The sequence below is a fragment of the Phocoena sinus genome, chromosome 1 (genome assembly GCF_008692025.1).
Source record: "Phocoena sinus isolate mPhoSin1 chromosome 1, mPhoSin1.pri, whole genome shotgun sequence".
Lineage (NCBI taxonomy): Eukaryota > Metazoa > Chordata > Mammalia > Artiodactyla > Phocoenidae > Phocoena > Phocoena sinus.
This window is the reverse complement of record NC_045763.1, coordinates 88,392,709-88,413,214: the sequence shown is the minus strand read 5'-3', so window position 1 is coordinate 88,413,214 and position 20,506 is coordinate 88,392,709. Positions and strand designations below refer to the sequence as shown.

Genomic DNA, 20,506 nt, shown 5'->3' with positions numbered 1-20,506 from the left:
AAGTAGATCGCGGTCAGGTGGAACAAGATGGACACAAAGAGTTCTATAGAGGGTAAATGTAATGGTAGAGGTACAGATACTCAAGACATCTACCCTGTTGGGATTAGGGACAAATCAAAAAGAGGAGATAATTTATAAACTTGAAAGGTTTGTAAAGCAGGTAGGTCTAGCCTGGGGCATAAGGAATGAGGGGCAAAGAGCACAGAGCACAGAGGCAGTATGAAATGCTTCATAAAATAAGTATGTATGAAGCCTCTCCTATAGTCTAGGCCCAAGGAGCCATGTGCATCTGAGAGAACATGGCACCCGGAAATGGTACCAGACATCCAGCGTGAGTGACGAGAAAGGGGAGTGGAAGAGCACACAAGGGAATACCCTGAAAGATCTTGTATGTTATGACAATAACATAGACTTGTTTAAAAACGTAGGTGATTTGGGAGCCTCTGTCAGGGTCCAAGTGAGTTGAAACAGAGAAAAACAGCCTGGTTGAATCTGAATCCCAGCTTCTTTATCTACTCCGTTTGTGCCATTAAGCAACCTTCAGTTTCTTCCTCTTTAAAGGAGGCTATAAACAGCCTCCTTAAAGGATCATTATAAGGATTTATAAAGGTTAAACAAAATGATGTGTATATTTAGTGCATAGCCACATGGATGACTGAAGTAATTTCTGTAAGTGAGAGTTTGTTTCCTGTCAGTCCTTTTACTTTCTGATAAGATTTGTGCTTTGGGGTAAATATGTTTTCTGGAAAATAAAATTCCAGGTGAAGATAGAGGAGACAAGTTATGCAGAACCAGGGAAATAAGATGGCACAAATTGGGCCTCTGAGGGCACAGAGAGAGGGGAGGCTATCGGGAGGTATTTGGGAGGTGGAATGTTTTGGAGCTTGATGGAACATTGGAGATGACGAGGGTGAAGCAGGCAGCAATCTATGATGATTCTCGGATTTCTCATTTGGGCAACTAAGTAGAATATTTATTTCAAGCAGCGACTACAGCTCTGGCTTACAATATGCTGGGGTGTTTCCAGTGATCCTTCAGTGTGTGCAGATCACTAAAATGATTCCAAAATAAAATTAACAGTAACCTACTCCAAGACTCTGCACGTCGGTTGAAGGCATTCACATCCCCCATCACCCACACCTGGTGTCTAGCGTTTGCCTTTGACCCACTCTTCTCCTTCACCCCCACACCCAGTGATTGATCTAGTTCCAGTTCATTTCCACCACAGAGTCTTTCTCCCATGTTGTATTTCTGCACTGTTCTGACCATAGCCTCTCGATTTTAGAGATCAAAACTTCTTACCTCTATTATATCAACGGGTTCCTAGCTGCCTGCTCACTTCAGACTCTCCTCCAAATACCTCACATTCTGCTTCATACACATGATACCGTAATTCATTGCCAATAACAAAGCAAAACAAACAAACTCTCTTTCCTGCTGCATTAAATCAGACACTTCCATTGAACTTCTGGGATCCTCCATAGTCTGGCTTCACTCTTCCCGGCCAAGTTTACGTTTCCCTCGTTGCAGTGGAACTCCTGCACTTGGAATCCAGTCAGTTTTCTTCCTGTCTTACACAGACAGGCTCTGTCCGGCCTGTGCGTTGCCTCAGCTGGAACACCCACTCCTCTGTATAGTTTAGAGAGCAAAACAGGAGTGGGAGTCAGACAAACCTAGGTTGAATCCTTCTGTTGCCACTTTTTCTTTCTGCCACTTTTGCTGGATGTGTGACATCATACAAGTCACTTAGCCCCTCATCATCCCTAAAATAGTGAGGCCTCCCCTGAACTGTATTTAAAGTGATTACCCCTCCCCAAGGACTCCTTTTCTCATTTCCTATTCACTTTTCTCCACTGTGTAATTCAACTTTTAATATACCACATATAATATTTTTGGTTTTGTTTCTTGCTATCAAACCCACTGGAATGTAAGCCACTCACAGAGAAGGTGTTTATTTGTTTTCATCACTGTGTATTCTCAGTATTGGGTCTGGTACATAGGAGGTTCTCAGGAAATATTTGATGAATGAATGAATGAACTGTTTTATTTACTTTCCAGAGCTCTTTTGAGGGTTAAGGGAAATCACATATATAATAAAGGCAGTCGAGTGTGTGGTACAGAGAAGGCTCTAGGTATCATGGTCTTCACCTTTGATGACTGTATTCAAATCCTTTATGCACTTGAGATTTTTCTTAGACAAATCTCAGCTTCCCCAGGAAGTGTCCCTGATTACATGGTTCTCCCATTTTCCCTGAATTTCCACTGCACTTGAAGTCAGTCCTGTTACAGTCTAACAAGTAATTACCTTCTGTAGTAAATTTATTATTCTTATCTCACGTGCCTTTTCTTCAAAGTTAGAGAACACAATCCCCAAGCTTAGGAAAATACAAAGCAAATACTAGTTGAACAATAGGTGTAGATTGACTAATATTGTTTTATAAAAATGTGTGCCTCAAAGCACCTACAACAAAGATGCATATTAGTGTCCAGCAGAAAAGTTCAAGTTTACTGAGCCAAAGCAAAAGCTTGTCAGGTTGACATATGTGATATCATAATAATAAAAATAGGAACTATTTGAATACTCTTTACTATATTAACTCAATTAATCCTCATAACAACATGTTGAGGTGTAATTATTATTGTCCTCAGTTTTCAGATAAGAGAAACAGGTCTCGTTATATTAAGTAACTTGCCTGGACTCACAAAGTTAGTAAATGAAAGAGCCCGGAATTAAGCCCCAGGCCTGTTTGACCCCAAAGCCCATGCACGTAGCCCCATACAACAGAGATGTTTTATTTGCCACAAGCAAGAGAGAAAATGATCACAGATGGATCAGATTAATTTATTATCACTACCAGATAAAGGAAACAAAAATCTATGTGTAACGGTGACTTAGGAGTGTCATTTTTTGGAAGAGAGGGTAGAATTACACTCATGGAAACCACTAATGTAAAAATAGAATATTTCAAAAGAAAATCACTTTAAATTGTACAGGAACGTTAGAAAATTTGAGAATTTCTAGGCTGGATACATACATGCTCATTCATTAATCTGTTTATTCACGGTGGCACTGAGAATACAATAGTGATCAGAAAAAAAAACATGTCTGCTACCATGGAGCTGACAACCTTGAAAGAGAATCACATCAACCAAAACACTATGCTAACAGATGTATAATTTCATATAGAGATAGGTGCTTGGATGAAAAGAGTCACAGGTCCTTGCCAGCAAACAAACAAACAAAAACAGCCTGGGGTCAAGGAAGACTAGTAAGGAAGTGGAGGGGAGATGGTGATACCACAGATGAGTAAGATATGGTGCCCAAAGACAGTGGAGATGAGTATTCCGAGCAAAAGGCAGTGAAAGGGAGCAGAAGGTGTTTAGATAACCAAGAAGGAAGGTTGAAAGGTGGGCCAGAGTTTACACTTGAAGAGAAATGAGAAGCCAAGCCACAAAGTGGTTTTTTTTTTTTTTTTTTTTTTTTTTTTTGCGGTACACGGGCCTCTCACTGTTGTGGAGCACAGGCTCCGGATGCGCAGGCCCAGCAGCCATGGCTCACGGGCCCAGCCACTCCGCAGCACGTGGGATCCTCCCAGACCGGGATGCGAACCCGTGTCCCCTGCATCGGCAGGCAGACTCCCAACCACTGCGCCACCAGGGAAGCCCCACAAAGTGGTTTTAAGAAGGTTGACATGATACAATTTGCATTTTGGAAAGACCATTCTCATTTCTTTGTAGGAAGGGATCAGAGGGAGGCAAGATTGGATTTAGGGAGACTTTAGAAAGCCATGTAGGAATTCAGGCAAGCCGTGGTGATTGCTTAGTTGATGGAGTCGGTGTCGGAGATAGAACAAAGTAGATATAAGAAATCAAAATCTTTAGGAAGGAAAATTGAGCAAATTGAGCGAATGGTTGAGTATAAGAGGTGTCCAAGTTTTCAGCCTCGTGCAACTGCATTAGGTGAACGGGAATGTGAGGGGTATTGCCTTTCCCTGAGAGTCCAGAAAAAGATCAAGTTTTGGAGTAGGGCCAGGAGATGGGCGCATCTTGGGTTTTATTTTGAACATTTGTTGGATTTTTCATACCTTTGCCAAACAAAGAAATGGAGCTAACTTGCTAATCTATTGCAAACTCTTCACTTTCAAATTGAGAAGACTGAGACCTAGAGGACTGTTCAAGAACTTACAGACTCAGGATCAAAAAAACAGATCAATTGCTTTTCTTTGAGTATTTTTCTAATAGGATATCAGTTTCATGCTTGTGAACGTTACAAGACTTACTAAATATTTGAATATGATTCTAGGGAAGATTTGGTAATTTCCTTCCTTATGATTTAAATAATAACAGTAATGAAGAGTAATCATTATGTTAATAGATGCTTTAATGAATATCTACTCTGTGTTAGGCATTTAAATATTTCACATGTGAATTCTTAGCTGCTTCAATGGGGTGTTGTCCTGACCCTCAATTAAGGTAAAGAGATAACTGATAATACCTTTCAAAGAGTTTTCCAAACCTAAATAGCGTTAAAAGCAATTAAACTAATTTCAGTAGCCCATATTAACTCTAGATGAATGTTTCTTCATCTAGTGACTTCCTTTTGTCTATGTACATAGTTATTTTAGCAAATTTTAATTCAGAAGAATTTGTAGCAGTTTTTCATCTGCCGATTTTCCATTAATTTATAATATTACTGAAAAGGGAAGTGTGCATGTGTGTGTATATATGTCATGAAATGGGTATGAAACTGCTGTTTGTTATGTTGTTGTTGGCTAAAATTCTTGATTATATTCTTTGTGCTCTTGGCAGTAGTCAGTTGGCAAACTACAGCCCATAGGCAAAATTTGGCCTGCTGCTTATATTTTTTAAACTTTTTATTTTATATTGGAGTATAGTTGATTAACAATGTTGTGATAGTTTCAGGTGTACAGCAAAGTGATTCAGTTATACATATGCATGTATCTATTCTTTTTCAAATTCTTTTCCCAATTAGGTTGTTACAGATTATTGAGCAGAGTTCCCTGTTCTATACAGTAAGTCCTTGTTGGTTATCCATTTTAAATATAGCCGTGTGATAAGCTGTATTGGGACACTGATATGCCTATTCCTATATGAATTGCCTCTGGCTGCTTTCACGCCAAAATGGCAGAGCTGAGTACTTGCTGCAGAGATTGTATGCCTGCAAAATCAAAAATATATACTATCTGCCCATTACAGGCACAACACTATCTATTAGTCCTTTGCAGGGTCAACATTTGATAGGATTATCAAGTACCCATCTCTAAGCCTTTGCCATCCCTTACTTTAAACATCTTGATGGCAGTGATGAAGATGAGGTATCAAATAATCAGGCTTTGATCTATGCTTCTGATCTGTAATTATTCAAGGAAGTGGAAGGATAATAAGTATATAGCAATTCGCAAGGAAATTTTTTTTCTGAGATAAAGTCTCAGAGTATGTGTTATTTTGTAGATTTGAAAATTTTATTTAAAAACTGGAGAGTAACCAAGATCTAATTGGCCTTTGAAAATATTCAGTAATGAGCCCTACTAAAGGAAAGGCTTTCCAATGGAGGATTTGTGAAAAATATACAGTGTAAATTTATACTTGTATATTAAGTATTTATTTTTTTAAATGAATGTTAGGTTATAAACTGCAAGTAAGTTCTATATTTTGGTTTGATTATAGAATATAAAACCCAGAAAAAGAAGACTCAAGAATAGCTTACCCATTAGTTCAATATAAGCAAATAATAACAAATAATTTTCCTGAATTGTTTAAATCACTATTACTTCTTTTTTTTACATCTTTATTGGAGTATAATTGCTTTACAATGGTGTGTTAGTTTCTGCTTTATAACAAAGTGAATCAGTTATACATATACATATGTTCCCATATCTCTTCCCTCTTTCGTCTCCCTCCCTCCCACCCTCCCTATCCCACCCCTCCAGGTGGTCACAAAGCACGAGCTGATCTCCCTGTGCTATTTGGCCACTTCCCACTAGCCATCTACCTTACGTTTGGTAGTGTATATATGTCCATGCCTCTCTCTCACTTTGTCACAGCTTACCCTTCCCCCTCCCCACATCCTCAAGTCCATTCTCTAGTAGGTCTGTGTCTTTATTCCTGTCTTAGTCAGAAAGAGAAAGACAAATACCATATGCTAGCACATATATATGGAATTTAAGAAAAAAAAATGTCATGAAGAACCTAGGGGTAAGACAGGAATAAATCACTATTTCTTAAAGTTTGACTCACCTACATCAGAAGCTTCAGGAATGCCTTTTTTTTTTTTTTTTTTTTTTTTGGCTGTACACGGGCCTCTCACTGTTGTGGCCTCTCCTGTTGCGGAGCACAGGCTCCGGACGCGCAGGCTCAGCGGCCATGGCTCAGGGGCCCAGCCGCTCCGCGGCATGTAGGATCTTCCCGGACCGGGGAACGAACCCGTGTCCCCTGCATCGGCAGGCAGACTCTCAACCACTGCGCCACCAGGGAAGACCAGGAATGCCTTTTAAAAGTGGCAACTCCTAGGCCTTATCCTTCATCTGTGAAATCAGAATTTTTAGGAGAGGGCTTCGGAATGTGCATTTTTAAAAGTGCCAGAACTTTATTTTATGCACACTAGAATATGAGAACTTCTGGTTTAATTCAAATTCTGTCACTTATGGGATATAAGTGAGATATAAGTGGCATAATTGAAACAAGGGCCAGTTTCCTTTATGTAGAAGTTCTTCTATTTCAGTGGTAGCAGTAGTAAGCTATTGTCGAAATGCCAAATATATGTGGGATACAATAATAGACAATAAATTAGATTAATTAAAGGATGCTACTAAATTAGAAAGTGCCAATTGTAGAAGGTTTATTATGAATGTAATGATCTTAAAGCAATGGGAAATAATTAGCATTTATTAGCCACGATAGGAAAGGTTAGCTTGCTATGAATTTTTAGCCACAATAAGGAAAGGTTGGGTTGCTATGAATTTTTATAGGGTTATGATCTTATTTTTGGATTGATTTGAGCATTGACTATAAGCTAATTTAATGAAAATTTTGGAATACTAAAATTGTCATTATTAACTGAGCTACATATTAATTGATGAATGTTCTTGAACATGCTTGCACTGGATTAACCACTAAAATTTACACAAAATAAATCTGGATGTAAAGTTATAGACATGTAATATTTAAGTAATTCCAATACTTTATTACTGTGATTAGATTTATCAGGCTATCCACAAGGGTCATAGTTATAAGGAGCATGGCTTTGCTTTAACTGTATTTTTTCCCAAAATTTTAGGTCGTGTGTGTGGTAAATAATTTCAAAGGAAGACAACCAGAAAATGAGCATATACACACAGATAATCTGGCACAGATGCCAATGATCAGCATTCCTCGAGTAGAAAGTCCTTTGGAAAAGGTAACATCTGTACAGGTGATTCATAATTTAAATTCTAAATGTGATTGTTAGAGCAAATGAATAATTACTCTTGAGAGTTCCTACACAGTCATTTTTGATTTACTAAAACAAGCTCAGAGTCTAATGTGGTATTTAGCAAGAATTTAGTCACTGAATACAACATCTTAGAAAAATGCATATCACGTGGAAAATATTTCTTCAAATCCCTCACGCTAAATGCTGAGTCTGTACATGGGATGCGTTCTGTAAGTTGCCATAGCTTCAAGATAGGAATGTTGTACAGTGGTCCCATACATGGGCAAAATAATAGTTTTACTTGAGAATATAAGCATTTTTTCATAGCATATATTCCATTTCTTCCATGCCTCACTTATATGAGAAACTGCTTAGTGTGACAACTGGCACATAATCAGGACTCGGTAAATATTTGTTGAACCTCAGTGTATAAAGTTCTGGCAGCAGGGAATCACCAGTCATGCTCTTCTGCTCAGGGGGGGAACTGGGGGTCAGCTTGGGCTGAAGGGAGCCTGACTAGGTAGCACTTTGAATGGCAGGTCAGGGCCTCATTGGGCATAGCAATGAACAGAGAAGCAGGTAGATAACAATAACTTTTCTTGAGACTTTAAATGACTGCTCAGAGGGTTACTAATGGCTTCTCCTCAGCCCTGTCCACGTCCAGATTTTGATCAATATCTTAAATGAAGAGTTCAGTTACATGCTAATTGGCGGTTTAGATGGTCTGAGTCTGTGAGGGATAATTAATACATTGGATGAAAGAATAAAAATTCTTGGAAGAGTACAACAAAGGTACAACTAACAATTAACTAGAAATAAAGGAAGTGTTTTGTATTTGGACTTTTTAAAAAAGTTCCTGTAGGGTAGGGTATGTCTAGGTTAAGTGCACAAATGAAAAAGGCTCAGAGAGTATAGAAGTCTACCATTCAACTTGGGTGAACAGCATGATATGTCTTCCAGAAGTTAATATGGTTTTAAGTCCCACTTAGGGAAAATGATATGCTGAATGAGGGGTTTGACGGTTTGCTTTGTTCAGACCAACTTGGTGTACTGTGTACTGCCCTTGGCAACATGGTTTAAAGGTGAATATTGATAAAATAGAAAAGTTGACAATAAATATTTGTTAAGTGAGCAAATAGATGTGTCTAAGATGGTGAGTGGACTCAAAATCGTGGATTATAAGAGACTGGAAGGAACAAAAATGGTTAGTTTATAGGAAGAGAAAACTCAAGAAAGAAGCAATATCTTCCCATAAATATCTGAAGTGCTGCTGTATGGCAGAGGGATGCGATTTGTTCTGTGGGGCCTCAGAGATCACAATTAGGATGAAAGAAATGAAAGTGTAGAAAGATAAATAATGTCTGGTAAATAGTAACAACTTTCTGAAAGTAGAATTCCCACCTTAAAAGCAATGAAATTTCTTTTTACTATAGGGATTCAAGAATAGCTAAATAATCACTTATCCATGATACTGCAGAAGGAATTCAAGCATTTAGATGAGGATAGAGACACTAGATGATGATGATGATGATGATGGTAATAAAATAGCAATGGGCATTTAGTGATCATTCAGAATGTGTCAAATACTATGCTGATTGCTTCCACAAAAACACTTCTGTGCTCTACAAGTAGAATTTTGTTCTTTACAACAATTTTTAAAGCTGAGTATTATTAGTGGCAAAGACTGCTAATAGTTGACCAGTATTCCTTCTCCCCTTCTTCCTTTTAGTTACTGAAATTTCCCACTCCAATTTTAGCTACACTCACAGCTGCCCAGCTGTAGTCTTTTTCCCAGCTTCCCTTGCAGTTAGGTGTGACCATGCAACCAAGTTTAGACCAATACAATGTGAGCAGAAGGGTAGGTGCAACAACCTCTGGGTCATCTCTTTGAAAACTCTTGTCCTGGACATTCTGTACTCCTTCTCGCCAAATGGAAAAGGTAAATGACTGGAATAGTCTTTAAGTTTTAAAGACGACCTCCTCTCCTTGACAGCGTAGGTTCTGGATGAGCTCATGGAGCAGTCCACATACGTACCCTAGATGGTTCTGAAAAACAAATAAATTTCTTTTCTCTTTGAGTCATTGGATTGTTTTCATCTTTTTTCTACAGTGGTTTAGTTGATGCCCTCTTATAATAAATTTCCTCATTATACAGTTAAGAAAACTGAACTTCCAAGTAGTTAAGCAGTTTGCAAATGTCCATATCACTAATAAACAGCAAAGAAAAATTATACAACATAGTAATCCAAGACACATGCCTATGTGATAAAATATATAAGTGAATAATACATATAAAATTCAATCTTGTTTAATTTTAAATTAAATATAGAAAACAGTAGAATTTAGGAAGAGATCTTAAACATACTTTGAAGAAAATGGTCAGGGTAAAAAATAGAGTCTTTATTTTATATAGCTCTCAATATATTAACTTGAACAAAAATCACAGTCTTCTGCTTTTTAACATATTTATTTGCATAACGGTTCTTTAGTGGTCTACTAGCATTGCCAGATATTCTTATATACCATTACATCATTATGTATATTAAGTTATTAAAATATTTCTGTTCTTGATTTTATGCAAATTCATTTTTATTTATAGTGACTTTTAAGATGTTAGATGGTGAAAGCAAAAATATTCTATTAGAATCCATAGATTGCAAGAGATCCGTGTTTATTAACTTCTTTCTTTCATTAATATTTTTGTTTATGACAAATTCATGTGCCTTGTCTTCACTCCAGTAGTTAGGCAATAAAGATGATTGGAATCTAATTTGATTCTACCCTTCACACACCTAGCACATTTACGCTCACCCCGCTGAGCTCCAACTTCCCTCTCCGCTCTCTCCATCCCTGTCTGCAAGGCAGAACGCTGTCTGCGCAGTTTGTGGTCTGCTGCCCTCACTCACATAGACCACAGGAAGAGGGTGGGTCTCAGGAGTTTCCGCCAGGAGCTCTGCGGGTGAGAGGACATGTATTTGAGCTCATCAGCCAGAAAGGGAAGAAGACCATCACTTCAGGGAAGCCCACAGTAGCTTTCTCTTCTTTCTGTGATAAGGAATGTTTGGAGTAAATATATTGCTTTTCATCATAGTTCACAGTGGGAAACAAGTGAATGCAAATCGCTCCCCAGTAAGTTGATCTTAATAACCGATAGTTGGAGAATGACATTAAATCCTTAAAGCTGGCCCTCTGAGGAGAGAAAGAAGGCCCAGTGTTAAAGTGTGGTCCACAGGCATGGCCTAGTGTTTTAGCATTATTATGCCAAACTATCATTTTCTGGTTGTCAGTTTTACATGGAGAAGGCAAAGGGTTTCTTTTGGAAGTTATGTACTTATATAACCTCATGTTCAAAGTACATGTTTGATAGATGGTACACTACAGAGTAATTACAGCATGCAAACGTTCTTGCTTATAAAATGCCAGCAATTTTCCCCTTAATTATAGGGAGTTTGTCATATAGTTAATTACCACAGTTTGAGGAAAAGTCATGATTTTTCTGAAGGCTAAATAAATCTGAACATTCATTACATTTGGTTTTATGAAAAGAATTAATCATCTGTGGAAAGTAGCCCATCATATCTCAATGCCCACTTATTTAAGTTATCAGTAACTTTATTACAGCCGTCTGTAATATCAAATCATGAAAGATCTAAGTGTATATCTGTAGTGAATTATTAAATCAGTTGTGATACATTCCTACAATGGGATCCAGTACATTATAGTGTGGTACTTCTGCTTACAGTTTCTAGAGGTAGACTAGCTGGCAGTTATGAACAATTTTGATCTTGGGCAGCTTACCTAAATGCTCTGTGACTCAGTTTTCTCCTTCATAGAATGATTCATAGAATGATAGTCGTAAGAGTTCAATAAGATAATAGTCAAGCATTTTAGAGCAGTGTCTGGCACCTTTGAAGCCCTTAATCATTACGAATTATAATTATTATTATTATTCCACAGTTAAAATGGATGAGGTAAATCAAGATGTGGAAAGTTTTCTAGTATGTTGTAAAATTTTTGTAAGTTGATATGTATAAAATGTGTCTGTGTATGATGAAGCCAGGTGTGCAAAACACCACACAAGATATTTCTCTCTAGTAGGAAAGAAAAGAGCATATAGATGAGAGAGAGAAGGGGGCAGGGTACCTACAGACACCAGTCTGAGAGCAACTGCCATAGTGGACCTGATTCTCTCTCTCCTGTCTCTGTCTTCCTCCCTTTCCTCCCCTCCCTCCCTCCCTTCCTTCCTTCCTTTCTTCCTTTTCTCTCTCATTTTCTCTTTATCTTCCTGTAATGAGGCTATATTCATGAAAAATTGTGTAACTAAAATAAATATAGTGTTTTAAAATTATTCAGTTTTCTTCAGCTGCTCTCTGAGGAGGTCTTGGTCATGCTTCCTCGTATTGACTGTTGATATGTTCTGACTGAGCAAAGTCCCTTGGAAAAATTTCCCTGGAATAATTTAAATTCCTGTGCCCCTTCCTTATGACTCCCACAAAACTTTTGAGAGTGTTTGGTTTATTTTTCTCTGCCAAATTGGGCACGGAGACCTTGGTTGTAGCTCACATGCCTTTATGCATCACGCCCAGGGTCCAGCTGTCCTTGGCACACCTGCAGTCATCTCCATTTCAGGTCCTATCTGTCCTGGGGCCCTGACACAAGCTGTGCGTAGGTGCCTCTCATTTGCAGGAGCCACAAAATCCCACTGACCGAAGGCCCCAGGGAGCCAAGTCGCACCACTCCTCCCTTTCAAACTTATCCTTTTCTGGCTCCTGCCCTCAAGGGCCCATGCATCCCAAACAGAATCTTCAGGGGGTGCTGGCTTCAGGAGGTCTCCAAAAACACAAAGACACCATTAATTACTCTCGGGAGTCCAAAAACCAAAAGTCTGCCTCTCCTTCTAGGAAATGAAGATGGAAACATTTACATATTCATTAGCTTTACTCTCCTATATTAGCAAGAGCAAAGTAGGAGTTAATATCTTAATAGCTGTGTCACAGAGAGAAAACAAGATAGAGTAAAATTATAGGCATTTCTACTAGATATAGTGTAAATAGATCCAATTTGATGGATGTCACCAAAGGACAATTGAAATTTTTCTTTGCCAGTAAAGTTCAATGTTGCAGAAGTGGCTAAAATCCTATACGATCCCAGTAATACCTCCAAAATTTCAAAGAGTGAGGACAAGAGATAAGAATGACCTTTAAGAGAACCAGAAGACTTATTTAGAGCACAATTCAGCACCTTGGACCAACACCATGTTGAAGCAGGGTTAGCAGATAGTCAAGTACACACCAAAAGAAAGCCTTCAGGCAAGAAGCTTTCCTCTGATCAGGCTTCTCATTAATATGGGCGCGTGCCAGATGAAAGAACCCTTTCCTGAACTGAATGGGTACCATAAAATGGGTAAAAAAATAAAAATAAATAAGCTGCCTCCAAGGACTATGTCATCTTCCTGTAGTAGAGTTTAAGCTGAACAGAATAGCAGTCCTGATATTTCAGCAGCCATAGCAATAGTTTCATTATAGCTTCTATATAGTTTCATATAGAAATAAAGTGACCTTCCTGGAAATGTCCATGGCCTCAGCTTCTTCTCCCACTCCTGTCAGGCTGGTAAATCATCAAAATGACATTATAAAACTACATTCTCCAGCTCTTCAGCTTAAGATCTAGGTGAAGGATTCCCTGACTATTCAAGAAAACAGTTCAGGGGTCTTTGAATCTTCTCCCACTCAGTTTAGGAAGATAAACTGAGCTAAATCTATTCTGATTCAAGTATAAATAATCAGGACAATTACTTAAATCCTTTAAAATGATTTCATGACACAGAAGAGAGACATATTTTAAGAGATAGAATACGTTTTTGAGGGAAAAAAGATTACAAGATAATTAAATTCATTGTAGATAATATCTGCTTTCTACTGTCAAGAAATTAAAGAAAATATGTGAAATGAGAGATGAAAGATAGCTGGAACAATTAGGAAACTAATGTAAGAAGAGAATGTCATGGCAAGATTAAAACCAATACTAGAAACCATAAAGAACAAAATCCACAATGGAGAGAGTGAAATCAGTTATGTTAAGGACAGGTTTCAGAATTCATAGTACAAGAACAAGAGAATAGAATTGATCTGAGTAAAAATAATAGATATGAAGGATATACCACAGAAATGTAACATGTGAATCACTGTAGATGCTAAAGAGGACAAATGAAGCTATAGCAATATTCAGAGAAATACTATAAGTAAACTTTCCTTCCAAATAAATATCTGAATCTTTAGGCTCCAAGGGTTAACAGGATACAAGGGAAAATTAAAATATATACCAGAATTTAGATATTTCTCAGTGAAATTTTCAAATTTCAATACTGAAGAAAGAATTCTATAAATATTGTGGTAGATGGTATTTTTGTTCCCAATTATTAACTACCCTCTTCCATATGCAGAGTATCCTTCCTGCTCCAGTTATTTTGGACTTGATCAATAACATGTGAGTGAACCTGATAGATAACCCATCAACCAGAAACTTGTAGAGCCATCATGAGCTTCTGCCCACCCTGTTGCTCTTGAGCCTTCTTCCAGGAGAAGGCTGTGTTCCAGATACGGGCTGTTCTGACAGCCTGAGTCCCAGAATGGGAAGTCATGGGAAGCAGACCAACACCCAACCTGTAGCTTGGGGCAGATCCGTAGAACCTGACCACCAACATGTAGTATGAGGAGGTATATACACACATTTGTTGTTGGAAGCCAACTGAGCTTTTGAGGTTAAAATACAGTGTGCCTACTGAAAACTAATACAACAAAACTAATATACCACCCAAGACTAACAGCATGTTAGTCTCAGACTTCTCCCTCTATAGGATTAGATGCCAGAATAAAATGGAGTAATGTCTTCCGAGTTTCCATGAAAAAGGTGGTGACATACGGATTCTATTCCCACCCAAAAGGTCATTTAAGTGTTAAGATAATCATAAAGCACCACATGCGTAAGAATTCAGGAACTATATTACTCATGAAAGAAGATATTTGCTCGTACCAGAAGATATTTACCAGTTAACTGAGCAAAACACCAATATCTAGAGCTCTCAAATTGAGAAGAGTCATATTATGAATGAGTTGGCAGGAAAAATGGAAACCATTTAAATATAGACTTAATTAGAATTGACTGTGGTAAATGCAGTGACAGAAACAGGGCAAAATTATAAAATTCATTTAGAGAGAAGATCTATAACAAAATAAATTAATACAGCAATGACAAAATGAGACAAATCTTAGATAATGCTAATAAAATTGTCAAAGTATGATAATTTGTAGATTTTATAAAGGAGGGACTCAATATTACTGCTTCATTCTTGCGTTACTGACTAGAAAAATTTAGGTTCAAGCATTTTTTAAAATAAAATTTATCAAGAGTAGTTTAAACAGTTTTAAAAGTCCAATGACGAAGTGTAAGATGTAAACTACACACTTGCCAATGGGTTAATGTCTGTAATGTATAAAACATCCGAATTGAAAACTGGGCAAAGTTCATGAATAAGCACATCATTAGAGATCAAATGCAAATGAAAAAGAAGTATATGGAAAAGTACTCTCTGTCATGTTTGATGAAAATTTGTGAAGGGTCTTTTACGCAACACTGTGAAGTTGTTTCTTACCCTGTAAGCAAAGGGGAGCCATGAAGGAGTGTAAGGAAGGAAATGGCGTGTTCAGAATGGAGAATAAATTGAAGGAGAGCAACAGTGCAGCAAAACAAAATCAAACAAAAACCAATCTGAGAGGCTGTTGTAAAAATCCAGATAAATGATAAAGATGACATGGACTAGACCTCAATACAGCCATGTTGTGCCATATTGACTGACCAGGCATCATTTGGCAAAGTCTCTCTTGGTGGGGTGCTGATTCTGATCAGAGGAGTTGTATTACTCTATTCAGGCTGCTATAACAAAATACTATAGACTGGTGGCTTATAAATAACAGAAACTTATTTCTCACCATCCTGGAGGCTAGGATGTCTAAGATCAAGGCACTGGCAGATTCAGTCTCTGGTGAGGGCTCACTTCCTGGTTCATAGATGGCCATCTTCTCCCTGTGTCTTCACATGGCAGCAGGGGTGAGGGAGTTCTCTAGGGTCTTTATAAGAATACTTATCCCATTCATAAAAGACTCCGCCCTTATGAGCTAATCACTTCCCAAAAGCCCCATTTCCTGATATCATGTTGGGGATTAGGTTTCAACATATGAATTTGGGGGCACACAAGCATTCGGTCTATATGCAGGGGTTATCTAACCATACCAGTACTTTACAGTGAAAAAGGGCTAACTGCTGACCAGGGTGTCACTAAGAAAACTATCCCTCCACCCTACCCACCTCAAGAAACCTGCTGACCTTCCATCTTTGGAGTTTTCCTGTCCTCTCTTCAGACATTTCTCTTGGCCATTAACTAACAGAAAAGGAGCACCTTGACTTCCTTCCTTCCAGGGGTCCTCCTGGGTCAAGCTTCATTCATCCCAGAAATAAAACACTAAATGCTTTTGTTTTTTCCCTCTTGCCCTCTGCTTGTTCTCTCTCTAAGGCAGAAAGCTGCTGTTCAGATTTGCATAGGTAATCACATACACGTGATGTGTGCTTATGCATTATCAATTTTAACTGGTGCCAAACAGCAGATCTAAAGAAAGGGACACTCACTATCTAGCAAGGGAGCAAAAATATTTAAAAATAAATGTAAGGATAGATGGGATTTGATAGAAAATGGAATATTTCCAATAAATCTGAGAGGAGTTGATAATCTGCATAGTTTTATTAAGGCAAATAGAACAGGCCACTGTAGCCACTTATGGCTGGCTCATTGGAGATCACTTTGAGAACTCACTTAGTGGATAGGGCCAGGTATAGGCAATGCTTTTTGCGAAAAAATATTTTTTTTCCATCTAAGCCTAAGCATCATTTTTTCTTAGGTTTATGTGACCTAATCATTTAAACCAAAGGTAATTCCCTCTTGCCAACAACAAGAAAGGGAAGGTAATGCTAGGAATAATTTACAAGATTACAGCTTTGTACATCGGGTCAGGGACTTTCCACTAACCTGTACTACCCAAGAAGCTTCGTTGTATGAAAGCACTTCCTGATTAACAGAAGCATCACCTGAGTGAAAGTGGTAACCAGTGATAACAGTTTGAAAAATCTAGAAATGGCATAAGGAATGTGTACTAATACAGATAGAAATTACCATGTTTTGTTTAATTCCCATGGCAACTGCGAAGGAAAACTATATAGATAGGAAAATTCTAAGAGAATTCACGGTGACCCAGGAAAGCCCATGCATTGACATTTACATTGACTGTTTTGCAGATTATAAAATCACAGAAATCAAGGTGAAGCCTGAGCTGAAATTTAGGCAGAGTGGGGGTGGGGGTGGAGGTTGGAGAGACAAGCTTCTGCAGCTGGCAGTCCTGAGTCTGAAGCTTGGTTTGTCTACATTAGAACTGGGCGGGGTTAGACAAATTATTCCTCTTCTCCTTTTCCAAAAAGGTTGATATAATAATGTTTTTCTTATGGAGTAATTGTTGGGCTTAACAGATCCCAAATGAACTTCTTGGCACATGGTAGGTGCTTAACACAAGTTAATTCCCTCCTGTAACAATAATGATTCCCTTAATAGGATTTTCATTTTATTGCAGGATAGGATACCCTTATAGGTATGTTTCACGGATTTAAAAATGTATACAGATCGTCTATGTCATACATAGCACATGTGGCAGAAAATCTTATAGTATAAAATGTTGCATACATTAGTGTCATAGCAACAGCAAAACAATCCTGTGGTTTCTTGCCAAGACGAATATGATTATACGTGGTGCTCTCTGTGATAAATTCTTTTGAGGTTTCAAAATGTTGTGCTTGAATAACAATGGCAATCTGTTTAAGATTCAGTTCCTTTTCTATAATGCAAATCTTTGTTTAACAGAGCTGCTGAGCTGTAATGTAAATGTTACATAGGACCTGTCAAAACAACTGTATTAGTGATCAGATACTGGAAGAGTTAGTGGAACAAAATATCTTTATATTTTAGGCCTTTTTTCTCAATCTAAGCTTTGAGCACTTATGAAAAATATTTGAAGTGAATCAATGTTTACATGCCGTACTCTGTTCTCATTTGTTAAATTCAATATTGCTTAAAAAAGGCAATTGAAAATGGAAGCTTAAAAATTCCAACCAGGCATCAACGTTTTAGGTTAGAAAAATTAGCATATACTGATATTACTTTGCCATATGTCATTTTTCCTATTTGTACTTACATATATTCATTATTTATTTTTCCACACTATTTATAAATCATAATATACTATACAAAGAATAAAAGCCAGATTTTTTTGTTCAGTCATATCTAGCAGGCCTTTTATAAAAGCGTCTTTTCAGTACATTACTTTTGAATATAAACAAGCTCTCTCATCTCATTTTATGAATAAATATAGAGTTGATGACTGCATTTTTAAATTATATGATTCGTGCAGTCATTAGTTAAGGACAGAATAAGACAATGATGGATTTAAAAAATCATTCTCAGTGCACACATCGTTAGTTACACATGGAAAACTTCTTCCACCCATTCATCCCCCTCTTCTCTCAGATTGGTTCCCTTTTGGTAGACTGTCCTAGAGATGCTTTTGAAGCTATGGCAGCCTTCAAAATCAGTCCAGAGCACCATGACACTATGAACATTTTTGGTAGAGAAAATACAGTTTTATTTGACTAAAACTAGGAAAATAAACAATGACCCCATTCCCAGTCTTATGAAACAACCACATTTAGTTTTTGTTGTTTGTCGTTTCTGTTAAAGGAGCAACAAGTAACTTATGTACATTATTTAAAATTTGAAAATCTGGGTAAGCAAAATAGTAATGAATAGGAAATATCCATATCCTACCACAGTAATGACTGGACATATTTTCTTAAAATAGCCTTCGAGACCCCATGAGTATGTGTCTGAGTTTGTGTGTGGTACGGGACCTCCCTGGATGCTCCCTTCTGTAGCCAGCTTTTGCCCATGTAACAGTATATCATGAGTATGCTCCAGATCAATGAATATATCATCATATCAAGCATAACTGTAAAAGCTAATCTTCAGTGAGAACCTAATATGTGTCCAGAATTACGCAAAGAACATCACACATAAAATGCCATTTTAGTTTTTACAGAAATCATTTGAGTGTAGCTTGTTATTCCGATTTTACAGAGAAGGAGACTTAAAGAGGTTAAGTAATTTGCCCAAGGTCACATAACCTGCATTCTGAAATTGGAATACAGAACTGTTTTTTCCATTTTTTATTTATATTCCATGTTTATCACTGCAGAGCTCCAGATCATAATCACTGTGCTGTACACATAGAATTACAATATAGAATTACATTGAAAAGCTTTAATCCATATAAATTAATCATTACCTTTGTTAGGCAGAGGATTGCTTCCACTTCCAATTTCCCACAATTATAAATACTAGGGTAAACATCTCTAAAATAGATATATTTGTAAGTTCAATTAATAACTTATTTAAGATGTATTTATAGAAGTGGAAATGCTGGAAAAAAAGAGGATGAGTACTCTTAAGGTTTTCGGTTTGATTCACATCAAACCAAGAACGGAGAATATTGTTCTTAACAATCTTCACCAATCTTATAGGTCAAAAATAAATGAATTACCTCATTTTAATTTGCATCTTTTGAATACCTTCCTGTACACTTATTTTGTATTTCCGTTTTTGTGACTGAAACAAATATTGAAACAATAGTTCAATAACTGACAGATTCTAGTCATCACTTGGCCCTTAGACTTAATTCATAAAGTGGCTTAATACTCCTTTTATTAATTGGGGTTTATTAAAGGCATAATTTACATCCTATAAAATTCCCTTTTTAGCATATAGTTTTATGAGTTTTGACAAATGCCTACCATCATGTAATCATAACCACAATCAAGTTATAGAACATTTCTATCACCCTAAAATGGTAGCCAACCCCTCCTTTAGCCCCCAACCCCTGGCAACCACTATCTTTTTTCTGTTCCTATAGTTTTACCTTTTCCAGGATGTCATATAAATGGATTCATATAGTATGTAGCCTTTTGAGTCTTCTTTCACCTTGCATAATGCATTTGAAATTCATTCATGTTGTTACCTGTTTTCTTTTTTTCCTTTTTTATTGCTGAGTGGTATTCTGTTGTATAGGATGTACCATCATTTTTTAAAATCCATTTACCAATTGAAGGATATTTGGGCTGTTTCCAGTTTTTCCCAATTATGAATAAAGCTGATATAAAAATTCATGCACAGGTTTTTGTGAAAATGTATATTTTTCAGTCTCTTGGATAAATACCTAGGAATGGGATTGTTGGTTTGTATGGTAAATATATTCAATATTTTACCTTTACAAAATGTTTCTGAAGTATCTGTGTCATGCCTAATGGCCCTTATGGGTTTGAATGGTTCTGAAATTACTCTTGATGTAGCTCATCCAGATTTTTATTGACTGGTACCTCTTTCTGAAAATAGGCAAGTTTTTAAATAAAGAGTTCTAATCAGCTCCTGGTTATACAAGAACTTATCATGCACTTGATTCATTACCCACAGCCTCTGATTCTTCTCTGTCAAGTAGCATTGGGCTGCTTATTTAGCAAATATAATGCTTTTTTAAAAAGTTAAAGAGAAATTAAATAAGAAGCCATTAGTTAGATTAAAATACTAGTGTAAAAGAAGGCATGAGTACAATTTATGGGTGAGTTACCTTTTTTACCATCATTTGTTATGTATAGTAAAATTTTATTTGTTACTAGGTTTGTAATATATGAAACATGTAACAAATATCAAATAAGCAGCACTATGGTACCTTTCCCAGGACCCATGAGTTTACAGTCTCATGAGTCTGTACTTTTATAGATTTTATAAATAATTTTATAAGCAAATTCAGAACAGGGTGATGATAGCTATACTAGAGGAGCACATAAACGGGGACCCATCCAAACTTAGCGATGCTTACAACATCCTCTAAGTAGAGATCTGAAGGACTGGTGGCCATGGGAGAAGGA

The 20,506-nt window shown here is 37.2% G+C and overlaps 1 protein-coding gene across 2 annotated transcripts in view; it reads left to right on the top strand.

Annotated features, from left to right (window-relative positions):
• The window catches only part of PLPPR5 (phospholipid phosphatase related 5), a 126,561-nt gene that overhangs the window by 99,673 nt on the left and 6,382 nt on the right, over nt 1–20,506 (top strand). The window contains exon 5 of one of the 2 annotated variants that reach the window (XM_032645784.1): nt 7,298–7,417. In XM_032645784.1, the coding sequence (XP_032501675.1) occupies nt 7,298–7,417 (120 nt within the window). Of the gene's footprint in view, nt 1–7,297; nt 7,433–20,506 lie in introns of both variants that reach the window. The other variant, XM_032645794.1, reaches the window with a different exon arrangement.